At 51.7% G+C, this 12,263-nt stretch overlaps 1 protein-coding gene across 3 annotated transcripts in view; it reads left to right on the forward strand.

The window, feature by feature from the left end:
* The window catches only part of LOC140385664 (epithelial splicing regulatory protein 1-like), a 169,756-nt gene that overhangs the window by 15,018 nt on the left and 142,475 nt on the right, over positions 1-12,263 (forward strand). For all 3 annotated transcript variants that reach the window (XM_072468049.1, XM_072468048.1, XM_072468050.1), the window contains exon 7: positions 4,681-4,791. In XM_072468049.1, the coding sequence (XP_072324150.1) occupies positions 4,681-4,791 (111 nt within the window). The remainder of the gene's footprint in view (positions 1-4,680; positions 4,792-12,263) is intronic.

Here is a 12,263-nt window from a genome sequence, read left to right on the forward strand (position 1 = left end):
AGCTCGCGAACTAAAAGATTTGTTTCTTGGGGGTCGGTTTGCAGGTTTTTAAAAAAATAAATAAATTTAGAATACCCAATTAATTTTTTCCAATTAAGGGACAATTTAGAGTAGCCAGTCAACCTACTCTGCACATCTTTAGGTTGTGGGGGCGAAACCCACGTAAACACTAGGAGAATGTGCAAACTCCACACGGACAGTGAGCCAGGATCAAACCTGGGACCTCTGTGCCGTGAGGCAGCAATGCTAACCACTGTGCCACCTTGCTGCCTCAGTTTGCAGGATTGTGGGAGCTGGAGCAGGGGCAAATATTTAGATACATGCAGGTTTGAGACTTTGCCAGAAATGAGATACAGAGCTTCCCGGTAGAGCCGGCCCCCACATTGCTGGAGGAGGCTCTTGACGACGGGGGGCACTGGAGAAGGGGGTAGAGTCGGCGGTTTACGGGGCTATTTTGGAAGAGGAGAAGGCACCGATGGATGGGATGAAGGCAAAGTGGGAGGAAGAGAGGGTATGGAGGAGGGTTTCTGGTGTGAGGTGCTTCAGAGGGTGAACGCCTGCACCTCGTGTGCGTGGTTGGGGCTGGTACAGCTGAAGGCGGTATATAGAGCACACCTCACGAGGGCGAGGATGAGCCGGCTTTTTGAGGGGGTAAAGATGTGTGTGAATGTTGTGGCCGGGGCGGGGGGGGGTGGGGTGTGCGGCTCCCGTAAACCATGTTCATATGTTCTGGTCCTGTCCAAAGCTGGAGGATTACTGGAAGGAGATTTTTGGGGTAATCTCTAAAATTGTGCATGTGAACCTGGACCCGGGCCCTCAGGAGGCCATATTCAGGGTGTCAGACCTGCTGGGGTTGGAAACTGGTGCGGAAGCAGATGTTGTAGCCTTCACCTCGTTGATTGCCCAAAGGCAGATCCTGTTGGGATGGAGAGCAACCTCTCCACCCTGTGCCCTGGCGTGGCGGGGAGACCTGCTGGAATTCTTGACTCTTGAGAAGTCAAATTTGGACTTAGTGTCTATTTTCACTTACTGCTCCAAAAAATGTCTTGGATTGGTTTTCTATGTGCAAGCTGATCTTCTAGTAAACATATTGAATGTATATAGTGCACCTGTTGCTCGTTTTAGCCTTAGTTTACTTATTCTTATTCTGTCACCTTTGCTCATGAGTCGCCAGGTATCTTTCTGATACCGCCACGTGGTTCAAGTCCAAGTAATGATTAATAATGCAACACACCGCTCAGTAAGAGTTAAATCAACACTCATTTATTATATACAGCAATTAATACTTGTACAATAATTCTACTTCTAAACTACTACCTACCACTAAAAGGCCAATACCTAACTTTGGAAATGACCCACCAGGTCAGGGAAACGAATGGTCTTTCGAATTGGTTCTGAGCCTGCGGGATTCAAAAGCTGGTACAAGTCAATAGTCAGGAGTGCCTATCTGGTAGCGATCGCTGGAGTAAAACTTGCGTTCTCTTGTAGAAGGGTCTCGAAGGTTGCGGGCAGGAGAAGAAGGGTCGTTTTGAACTTGGCCACTGTTCTTATAGTCTCCAGGGGCTTCCCGCCTCTCTGGGCGGACCTTGTACCTGGTTCCAAGTGATTGGACTTGGTCCCAATCACTTGGTTCGATATTCTCCAATACTGGAGCGATTCCTTGATCGGGGGGTGGTCGTTTACCTCTCTTTGTGTCAGCTCCTTCTGGCTCCGAAAGGCCTGGGTCGGCTTTGAGTTGCTAATTTGTAGCAATTGTTCCCGGGGATGGCTGATTAAAATGCAGATGGCTGGGTTGTTGTGATGTTGATGGCTGCAGGTATCGGTCTGGGCTTATTTCCCCAGAGGCGAATCCACTGTTTTACCTGCAGCTGTCTGTTTGAGTCCTGTTGGCTGATTTTCCCATCAGCCTCTTCCGTTCGCCATTTTAAATTGGGGTTTGACCATTCTAATTGGGAGTCAGAACAGCATCCGGTGTCGGTGGGCGGGAGGCGGCCGCACAATGGAGAGCCCCCACTCGGGAACTGCAATTTCGGGGCTTTAAGCCCGGTCCCAGGGTCCGCGGAGGCGGCAGAAGAAGGGAGAAGGCACGGAGGAGGCACTGAGAAGACACAGGAGGAAAAAAAGAACAAAGAAAAATGTCGAGGGTGAGCAGAAAAACGGGCGAAAAAAAACAGCTGGAGGTCCGTCGGGGAGTGGAAAGGTCACCGCGGGGTCACCAGGAAAAATGGAGGCTGGAGCTCCAGGGAAGGCCGCACTGCTTACGGCTGAAGAAATAACCAAGGTGATGGCTGCGGAATTTGAAAAGCAGTTGGCGCAGATTGCGAAATGCGTGGAGATAGTGAGGAAGGAGATGAGGGAGGCTTTGAGTGTGCTGGTGGAGGAGGCGGTTTCCCCGGTGAGGACGGAGGTGGGGAGCGCAGTGGCGGAGGTGAGAGCAAGGGGAGGCGCTGAAGGAAGTGGAGGAGACGTTATTGCAGCACGGTGATCAACTTGCCTCGATGGGGAAAGAGATGCGGAAGGTGATGGATACTAACCAGGATCTGCGAGGAAAAATGGAAGACCTGGAAAATAGATAAGGCGACCGAACTTGAGGATTGTGGGGCTGCCCGAAGGAGTTGAAGGACCGAAGCCAATTGAGTATTTTGCCGCGATGCTGGCAAAACTACTGGGGGAGGGGGAGGACCCCTCCCGATATGAACTGGATCGGGCTCATCGGTCGTGGATGCCTGTACCAAAGGCGAGTGAGCCGCCAAGGGCAGTTTTTCTGTGCTTCCGTAAGTACAGGGTGAAGGAGAAGGTCCTGAGCTGGGCCAAGCAGAAGCGGGTGGTGCAGTGGGCTGGAGCTGGTATACGTGTATACCAGGACCTTACGGTGGAGCTGGCAAGGAGGTGGGCTGCCTTCAACCGGTTGAAGAGGGCACTGTACATTAGCAAGGTGCGGTGCGGCATTGTATATCCAGCGAAGCTGAGGGTGACTTACAAGCTCAGGGACTTTTATTTTGGAACGGCGGAAGCAGCGGAGGAGTTTGTGAAAGCAGAAGGACTGTGGCAGAACTGACAAACTGAGGAATGGCCATGTGCCGATGTAACCTCATGACTGTATTTTCTTCTTTTTTGTATCACTGCGCGCGGGTGTAGAGATTAAAGGAGCCAAGGTGGTATATATTTGGACGAGGGAAGGGATGGGACTTTCACTCGAAATGAGAGTTCTTTGGGGTGTAGGTGGATAGGCGGGGTTTGTGTGCTAAAAGGGGATGTTTGGGCCGGGCAAGTGGGAAAGGGACCCGAGCGGAGGAAAAGGGGATCTTTCCTGGGGCCGGGCAAGTGGGAAAGGGACCCGAGCGGGGGCCTCCACGCTGGCCGGTGTGTGCCGCCAGTGAACGGGAGTGAGGTGGGGGGGAGGGGCTGCGGCCATCGGAGCCTGGCAGAACAGGGTCCGAGTGGTCTAGCCGGGTGGAAAGTTGGGGGGAAGGAACCGAGGGTGGGGGGAGGAGTTTTACAAGAGGCAGTGGACGGGAGGAGCTGGAGGCCTGGGGTGGGGGGGTGGGAGCTGTGTAAGATTAAGGGTGACTACGGGTAATCCCTGATTTATTTTTGTCATTTGTTTATGTAAACATGCGGTTTGAGGTTTGGGGGTTGGTGGGTAGATGGGATCGTTGGGGTTATTATGGGGACTGACATATCTTGCTGATTATTGTTTATTGTTGATGGATGTAAATGTGGGAGAAAATGTGAAAATGGAGGAGAATTTAAAAAAAATTTAAATTATAAAAAAAAAACACTAATTGGGAGTCAGACATTTTACATGGCTACATTCCCTAAGGGTTGGTTTGTAATTATTTAAGTGGATGATCAGATGGACAAGATGTACCAGTCAGATGTAAATGCTTGCTGCTCATGTCACTAAAATAATATTAATTGTCACCTTGCTGTTCTCCTACCCATACTCCTGAGAAAGTAGTGTAGAGGAAAATGAAATGATTGTCAGTTAATTGGGCTCAAGCGCCTCAAAGTATAGTTTGAATATTAGAATACAGACATGGGCATGTTTATTTAAAATGGATTTTAAAAGCCTTAATTAAAATGATTCAAGATGGGATTTGCCTGTTATATGCTAACGCTTGACAACTCCATTTCAAGAGTAAATTTTTCTTTTCAATTTCTCAACCTAAGCAACCAGAATTCATGAATTTGACGATTATAATTATTTCCCTTCCCTTTTGAAATCAATAACACAACAGCAGCTGTTCTCACTCAATGTGAATTATTAATTTATGGTGGAAAAAATAAAGCTATTTATCTTGCCTGGTAGCTATTTATTTAATGCAGAATCTATTCCAACCTAGATCAAGCATGAGAGATCATTAATACAAAAGCATAATACTGCAAATGCTAAAATCAGAAACCAAAAACAGGAAATAATGGAAATACTAGTGTTCAGCAGGCAGGAAGCATCTGTGGAGCAAGAAAGAAGTGAACATTAACTTTTATTTCCATGGATGCTGCCTGGCCTGGTTATTTCTAGTATTTCTTATTGCATAAGAGATGATTGGCTAATTTCGAGGACCTAATATTGACTCGGTGCTGGTTGATTGGATAATGAGGCTTTAAAATCTTTCTTTGAGTTTTTAAAAAAATTTACAAATATTTAATTGTTTTCTTATCTTTTCTTACTAACAGCAGCAAGATGGAGATCGTTGACGATAATACAATCATCAGAGCGAGGGGGCTACCTTGGCAATCATCTGACCAAGATATTGCTAGATTCTTCAGGGGTCTCAACATAGCTAAGTTAGTATTTAACAGGAAAAACATTTTATGATAACATACACAATCATGGAATTTCCAAATAATTATTATGTGATTATTGTTTTTAAAAATGTCTTTGTGATTTTGTTCAGCTGTTTATCTTTTCCCTGTTAAGTTTCATTTCCTCCTCCCTTATTAGGTGGGGAGGCACACACACACTTGTTTCAACAACACCAATTCCATAATATTTAGTTCGGTGAGAGCTCGATAGCTTTTCAACAGGAGTTGAAAGGTATAAGAGGAAGAAAGAGATTGCAGTTGTCTTTTCTGGTCCAATGATCCTAAAGGTACAGGGTACTTGGAGCATAGACGACTCCTTTGATTTTTAGGGCTTCCCTTTGTCAAGAAAATATTTCTAGGTTCGACTCAGCACCTCTATGTCAAAAGGTAGATCCTGGCATTTTCAAAAATTGTGATGTGAATTTGTATAATTCCAGTTTGCCTCTCTTTCGCCCATCATACATTTGTCTTAGTAATACTTTGTAAATCTGCTCCTCTACATCCTTGCCACTATTTTGTACCCTCTCTAATAACATCAAGTAGCAAAATACTCACTCATTATTTTTATTTTGCCTCCAAATAAAGTCTTTGACTTCTCACTCTCTTTCGAGCACAAATATTTACCTTTCCTATCTTGCTGAATATCTTGTGTCCGGGCATTAACCATTTGAATCTAACCTATTTTTAACTCTGGTCACAGTTATAACCACTAAGTTCTATTCACAAGTGCTTTTTCATGCTCGCAGCTCACAAATTGTGTTAACTATTCTTCATACGTTTTCACAGTCTACTACAAACATAACGTAGACCTCTATTTTTGTACTTTCTGATTCCACCTAATTGTGTCTGATTTATAACACCAATGGAAATGTGGAGCTTGTTCAAGGAACAGCTACTGCGTGTCCTTGATAAATATGTACCTGTCAGGCAGGGAGGAGGTGGTCGAGCAAGGGAACCGTGGTTTACTAAAGCAGTCGAAACACTTGTCAAGAGGAAGAAGGAGGCTTATGTAAAGATGAGACATGAAGGTTCAATTAGGGCACTCGAGAGTTACAAGTTAGCTAGGAAGGACCTAAAGAGAGAGCTAAGAGAAGCCAGGAGGGGACATGAGAAGCCTTTGGCAGGTAGGATCAAGGGGAACCCTAAAGCTTTCTATAGATATGTCAGGAATAAAAGAATGACTAGGGTAAGAGTAGGGCCAGTCAAGGACAGTCGTGGGAAGTTGTGCTTGGAGACCGAGGAGATAGGAGAGGCGCTAAATGAATATATTTTGTCCGTATTCACACAGGAAAAAGACAATGTTGTCGAGGAGAATACTGAGATTCAGGTTAGTAGACTAGAAGGGCTTGAGGTTCATAAGGAGGAGGTGTTATCTATTTTCACCCTTTCCAGAATTGTTAAGTCCCCTGGGCCGGATGGGATTTATCATCGGATTCTCTGGGAAGCTAGGGAGGAGATTGCTGAGCCTTTGGCTTTGATCTTTAAGTCATCTTTGTCAACAGGAATAGTGCCAGAAGACTGGAGGATAGCAAATGTTGTCCACTTGTTCAAGAAGGAGAGTAGAGACAACCCCGGTAACTACAGACCAGTGAGCCTTACTTCTGTTGTGGGCAAAATCTTGGAAAGGTTTTATAAGAGATAGGGGTGTATAATCATCTGGAAAGGAATAATTTGATTAGACCTAGCCAACACGGTTTTGTGAAGGGTAGGTCGTGCCTCACGAACATTATTGAGTTCTTTGAGAAGGTGACTAAACAGGGGGATGAGGGTAAAGCAGTTGATGTGGTGTATATGGATTTCAGTAAAGCGTTTGATAAGGTTCCCTATGGTAGGCTACTGCAGAAAATACAGAAGCATGGGATTCAGGGAGATTTAGCAGTTTGGATCAGAAATTAGCTAGCTGGAAGAAGACAAAGGGTGGTGGTTGATGGGAAGTGTTCAGACTGGAGTCCAGTTACTAGTGGTGTACACAAGGATCTGTTTTGGGGCCACCTGGAGGAGGGCGTAGAAGGATGGGTGAGTAAATTTGCAGATGACACTAAAGTCGGTGGAGTTGTGGACAGTGCGGAAGGATGTTACAAGTTACAGAGGGACATAGATAAGCTGCAGCGCTGGGCTGAGAGGTGGCAAATGGAGTTTAATGCAGAAAAGTGTGAGGTGATTCATTTTGGAAGGAATAACAGGAAGACTGAGTACTGGGCTAATGGTAAGATTCTTGGCAGTGTGGATGAGCAGAGAGATCTCGGTGTCCATGTACATAGATCTCTGAAAGTTGCCACTCAGGTTGAGAGGGTTGTTAAGAAGGCGTACGGTGTGTTAGCTTTTATTGGTAGAGGGATTGAATTTCGGAGCCATGAGGTCATGTTGCAGCTGTACAAAACTCTGGTGCGGCCGCATTTGGAGTATTGCGTGCAATTCTGGTCGCCGCATTATAGGAAGGATGTGGAAGCATTGGAAAGGGTGCAGAGGAGATCTCAGAATGTTGCCTGGTGTGGAGGGAAGATCTTATGAGGAAAGGCTGAGGGACTTGAGGCTGTTTTCGTTAGAGAGAAGAAGGTTAAGAGGTGACTTAATTGAGGCATACAAGATGATCAGAGGACTGTATAGGGTGGACAGTGAGAGCCTTTTTCCTCAGATGGTGATGTCTAGCACGAGGGGACATAGTTTTAAATTGAGGGGAGATAGATATAAGACAGATGTCAGAGGTAGGTTCTTTACTCCGGTAGTAAGGGTGTGGAATGCCCTGCCTGCAACAGTAGCGGACTCGCCAACACTAAGGGTATTCAAATGGTCATTGGATAGACATATGGACGATAAGGGAATAGTGTAGATGGCTTTAGAGTGGTTCACAGGTCGGCGCAACATCGAGGGCCGAAGGGCCTGTACTGCGCTGTAATGTTCTATGTTCTAATTGTTTCTCCCTGTCTTCCCTGTACCTTGTTTTAATACTATGGATGGAATTCTCCCAAGCTCCCACCAGCGGGTTCGATGGTGGGCATGGAGGGAGAATATGGCAGAAGGCCAGAAATCAAATTTTCAGACCAGCGTAAATTTAGAATCAAATCTTTTGCTGTTTCCTGCCATGGTGGGTCAAGAAACCCGCCAAAGGCTGGTGTGAGCCGAATTTGTATCCTGTTAATATCTTCCCCAATGCCCAATTCTCCACTATGCTGGCGGAAAGCTCACCGGCGTCAAAGCACTTTTGGAACAACATAATAATAATAACCTTTTTATTGTCACAAGTCTGAAGTTACTGTGAAAAGCCCTAGTCGCCACATTCCAGCGCCTGTTCAGGTAAGCTGGTACGGGAATTGAACCTGAGCTGCTGTCTAGCCCCACTGAGCTAAACCAGCCCTGTGTGCAGATGTCGGGATCTACCATTTTTATAGGTGACTGCTCCGATCACAGACATCCGAGGGAGGACGAGAGGATGATGCTGGAGGCCTGCAGCTACCGGAACCTGGAAAACGCATCGCATTGAATGGTGGGTGGATCTTCATGTATATGGCGCCAGCACAAAGCAGCTCTCTGGAATTGGGTGCTCTTCATGCATCAGCCTCCACCTCCACGATGTTGAAGTGACTTCAGAACCTCCGTGCTCCTAGCATGGCCTAGAATACAAGACCAGAGATGTACTTCTGAGGCTGTATAAGGCTCTGGTCAGACCCCATTTGGAGTAATGTGAGCAGTTTTGGGCCCCATATCTAAGGAAGGATGTGCTGGCCTTGGAAAGGGTCCAGAGGAGGTTCACAAGGAATGATCCCTGGAATGAAGAACTTGTCGTATGAGGAACGTTTGAGGACTCTGGGCCCGTACTCGTTGGAGTTTAGAAGGATGAGAGGGGATCTTATTGAAACTTACAAGATACTGCGAGGCCTGGATAGAGTGGACGTGGAGAGGATGTTTCCACTTGTAGGAAAATCTAGAACCAGAGGACACGATCTCAGACTAAAGGGACGATTCTTTAAACCGAGATGAGGCCAGAGAGTGGTGAATCTGTGGAACTCCTTGCTGCAGAAGGCTGTGGAGGCCAAATCACTGAGTGTCTTTAAGACAGAGATAGATAGGTTCTTGATTAATAAGGGGATCAAGGGTTATGGGGATGAGAAAATATCAGCCATGATTGAATGGCGGAGCAGACTCGATGGGCCAAGTGGCCTAATTCTGCTTCCATGTCTTATGGTCTTCACTGAGTTTTTCAATGTGCTTCAGAAAGCCAGACTCCTTGCCAACCGCAGGTAGGTATGTGGTGCGAAGGGGGCTGGGTGAGCAGTGGAACGTTTGTGGTGGCGTGAGTTGATGAGGCTGGGAGGAGCGGAATCAAAGACATTGGAGACGCAGGGAGTGAGGAGAGTTGGGAGAAGGGTGGGGTGGTGGAGGGGAAAAAGATGCTGCAGGGCAAGGTACTGTTGGGACAAAGAACTGAGGAGGGAGTCTGGAGGGGGATAAGGGTGGATGGAGGTGGGATTCATGGTGATGGGGTTGGGTTTTAGGCAGTGGGGGGGGGGGGGGTTGCAGAATGCCATGGTGTCTGGGAGAAGATGCAGTGATGGCAGAGAGAGATGGCCTGTGAGAGAAGGTGTAGTGAAAGAGGGGGTGTAAGGAATGGTGAATGAATGGGGGTAGACAAAGGGGTTAAGGGATGATGCCGCAATGAGTGTAGATGGAGTGAGGAAGTGAGTCTGGACTGCTGGCGGAAGAGGTGAGGGAACGAGTCTGGAACATTGAAGGCAGAGAGGATAAGGACTGGAGCGAGAGGATGGAGTGTAGGGCTATGTTGAAGCAGAGGGTAAGGACAGTGTGATGGTGAATGCTGGACTGGTGGGGTGGGGAGAGAAGGAAGAATGTCGGGAGAGGCAATCCAGGCCATGAATGTCCATGATGCCAGAACCAAAGGTAATGTCCATGCACTATTCAGCAGACATGTGCTGCATGGGAGTAAGTGAGCGGAGATGCTGGTCAGTGGAGATGGCTAACTGAAAGAGAATCCCAGCAGCAGCATTGGAAAAGCTCAGAACAGTCAGATGAGTGGGATGGTCGGAGGATCCGCATGCATGAGGCAGTGCTTGCATGAGGCTGCGAAAGGCCCTTCCACAGAAACCACCCTCTCCAGAATCAGTGTGTGTGGCTGCATGCAGCTAAACGGGGGGAGGTGGAGGAGGAGGGGGGGGAGGTGGAGAGATGGGGAGGGGGGGGAGGTGGAGGAGATGGGGAGGGGGGGGGAGGTGGAGGAGATGGGGAGGGGGGGGAGGTGGAGGAGATGGGGAGGGGGGAGGTGGAGGAGATGGGGAGGGGGGGAGGTGGAGGAGAGGGGGGGAGGTGGAGGTGGAGGAGAGGGGGGGAGGTGGAGGTGGAGGAGAGGGGGGGAGGTGGAGGTGAGGAGAGGGGGAGGTGGAGGTGGAGGAGAGGGGGAGGTGGAGGTGGAGGAGAGGGGGGGAGGTGGAGGTGGAGGAGAGGGGGGAGGTGGAGGTGGAGGAGAGGGGGGAGGTGGAGGAGAGGGGGGGAGGTGGAGGTGGAGGAGAGGGGGGGAGGTGGAGGTGGAGGAGAGGGGGGGAGGTGGAGGTGGAGGTGGAGGAGAGGGGGGGAGGTGGAGGTGGAGGAGAGGGGGGGAGGTGGAGGAGAGGGGGGAGGTGGAGGAGAGGGGGGGGAGGTGGAGAGAGGGGGGGAGGTGGAGGTGGAGGAGAGGGGGAGGTGGAGGTGGAGGAGAGGGGCGGTGGAGGTGAGGAGAGGGGGGGGAGGTGGAGGTGGAGGAGAGGGGGGGGAGGTGGAGGTGGAGGAGAGGGGGGGGAGGTGGAGGTGGAGGAGAGGGGGGGAGGTGGAGGTGAGGAGAGGGGGGGGAGGTGGAGGTGGAGGAGAGGGGGGGAGGTGGAGGTGGAGGAGAGGGGGAGGTGGAGGTGGAGGAGAGGGGGGAGGTGGAGGTGGAGGAGAGGGGGGGAGGTGGAGGTGGAGGAGAGGGGGGGGAGGTGAGGTGGAGGAGAGGGGGGGAGGTGGAGGTGGAGGAGAGGGGGGGAGGTGGAGGTGGAGGAGAGGGGGGGAGGTGGAGGTGGAGGAGAGGGGGGGAGGTGGAGGTGGAGGAGAGGGTGGAGGTGGAGGAGAGGGGAGGAGGTGGAGGAGAGGGGGGAGGTGGAGGTGGAGGAGAGGGGGGGAGGTGGAGGTGGAGGAGAGGGGGGGAGGTGGAGGTGGAGGAGAGGGGGGGAGGTGGAGGTGGAGGAGAGGGGGGGAGGTGGAGGTGGAGGAGAGGGGGAGGTGGAGGTGGAGGAGAGGGGGGGAGGTGGAGGTGGAGGAGAGGGGGGGAGGTGGAGGTGGAGGAGAGGGGGGGAGGTGGAGGTGGAGGAGAGGGGGGGGAGGTGGAGGTGGAGGAGAGGGGGGGAGGTGGAGGTGGAGGAGAGGGGGGGAGGTGGAGGTGGAGGAGAGGGGGGGAGGTGGAGGTGGAGGAGAGGGGGGGAGGTGGAGGTGGAGGAGAGGGGGGGAGGTGGAGGTGGAGGAGAGGGGGGGAGGTGGAGGTGGAGGAGAGGGGGGGAGGTGGAGGTGGAGGAGAGGGGGGAGGTGGAGGTGGAGGAGAGGGGGGGAGGTGGAGGTGGAGGAGAGGGGGGGAGGTGGAGGTGGAGGAGAGGGGGGAGGTGGAGGTGGAGGAGAGGGGGGGAGGTGGAGGTGGAGGGGGGGGGAGGTGGAGGTGGAGGAGAGGGGGGGAGGGTGGGAGGTGGAGGTGAGGGGGAGGTGGAGGTGGAGGAGAGGGGGGGAGGTGGAGGTGGAGGAGGAGGGGGGGGAGGTGGAGGAGAGGGGGGAGGGGGAGGTGGAGGAGAGGGGGAGGTGGGAGGTGGAGGAGAGGGAGGTGGGGGGAGGTGGAGGTGGAGGAGAGGGGGGAGGGGGAGGTGGAGGGGAGGAGAGGAGGGGGGGAGGTGGAGGTGGAGGTGGAGGAGAGGAGGGGAGGTGGAGGAGGGGGGGCAAGAGGAGAGGGAGGGGGTGGGGTTCAGGCTGCACAAAGCCTATATAATGGTGCTGAAAGATGAGATGGGGGGGCAGGAGGAGAGGGGGGGGTGGAGGAGGAGAGGGGGGGAGGTGGAGGAGAGGGGGGGGAGGTGGAGGAGAGGGGGGAGGTGGAGGAGAGGGGGGGGAGGTAGAGGAGGAGAGGGGGGGAGGTAGAGGAGGAGAGGGGGGAGGTGGAGGAGGAGAGGGGGGGAGGTGGAGGAGGAGAGGGGGGAGGTGGAGGAGGAGAGGGGGAGGTGGAGGAGGAGAGGGGGGGAGGTGGAGGAGGAGAGGGGGGGAGGTGCAGGAGGAGAGGGGGGGAGGTGGAGGAGGAGGGGGGGGAGGTGAGGAGGAGAGGGGGGAGGTGGAGGAGGAGAGGGGGGGAGGTGGAGGAGGAGGGGGGGGGGAGGTGGAGGAGGAGGGGGGGAGGTGGAGGGAGGAGAGGGGGGGAGGTGGAGGAGGAGAGGGGGGGGGAGGGGTGGGAGAGG

The sequence above is a fragment of the Scyliorhinus torazame genome, chromosome 11 (genome assembly GCF_047496885.1).
Source record: "Scyliorhinus torazame isolate Kashiwa2021f chromosome 11, sScyTor2.1, whole genome shotgun sequence".
Classification (NCBI taxonomy): Eukaryota; Metazoa; Chordata; class Chondrichthyes; order Carcharhiniformes; family Scyliorhinidae; genus Scyliorhinus; species Scyliorhinus torazame.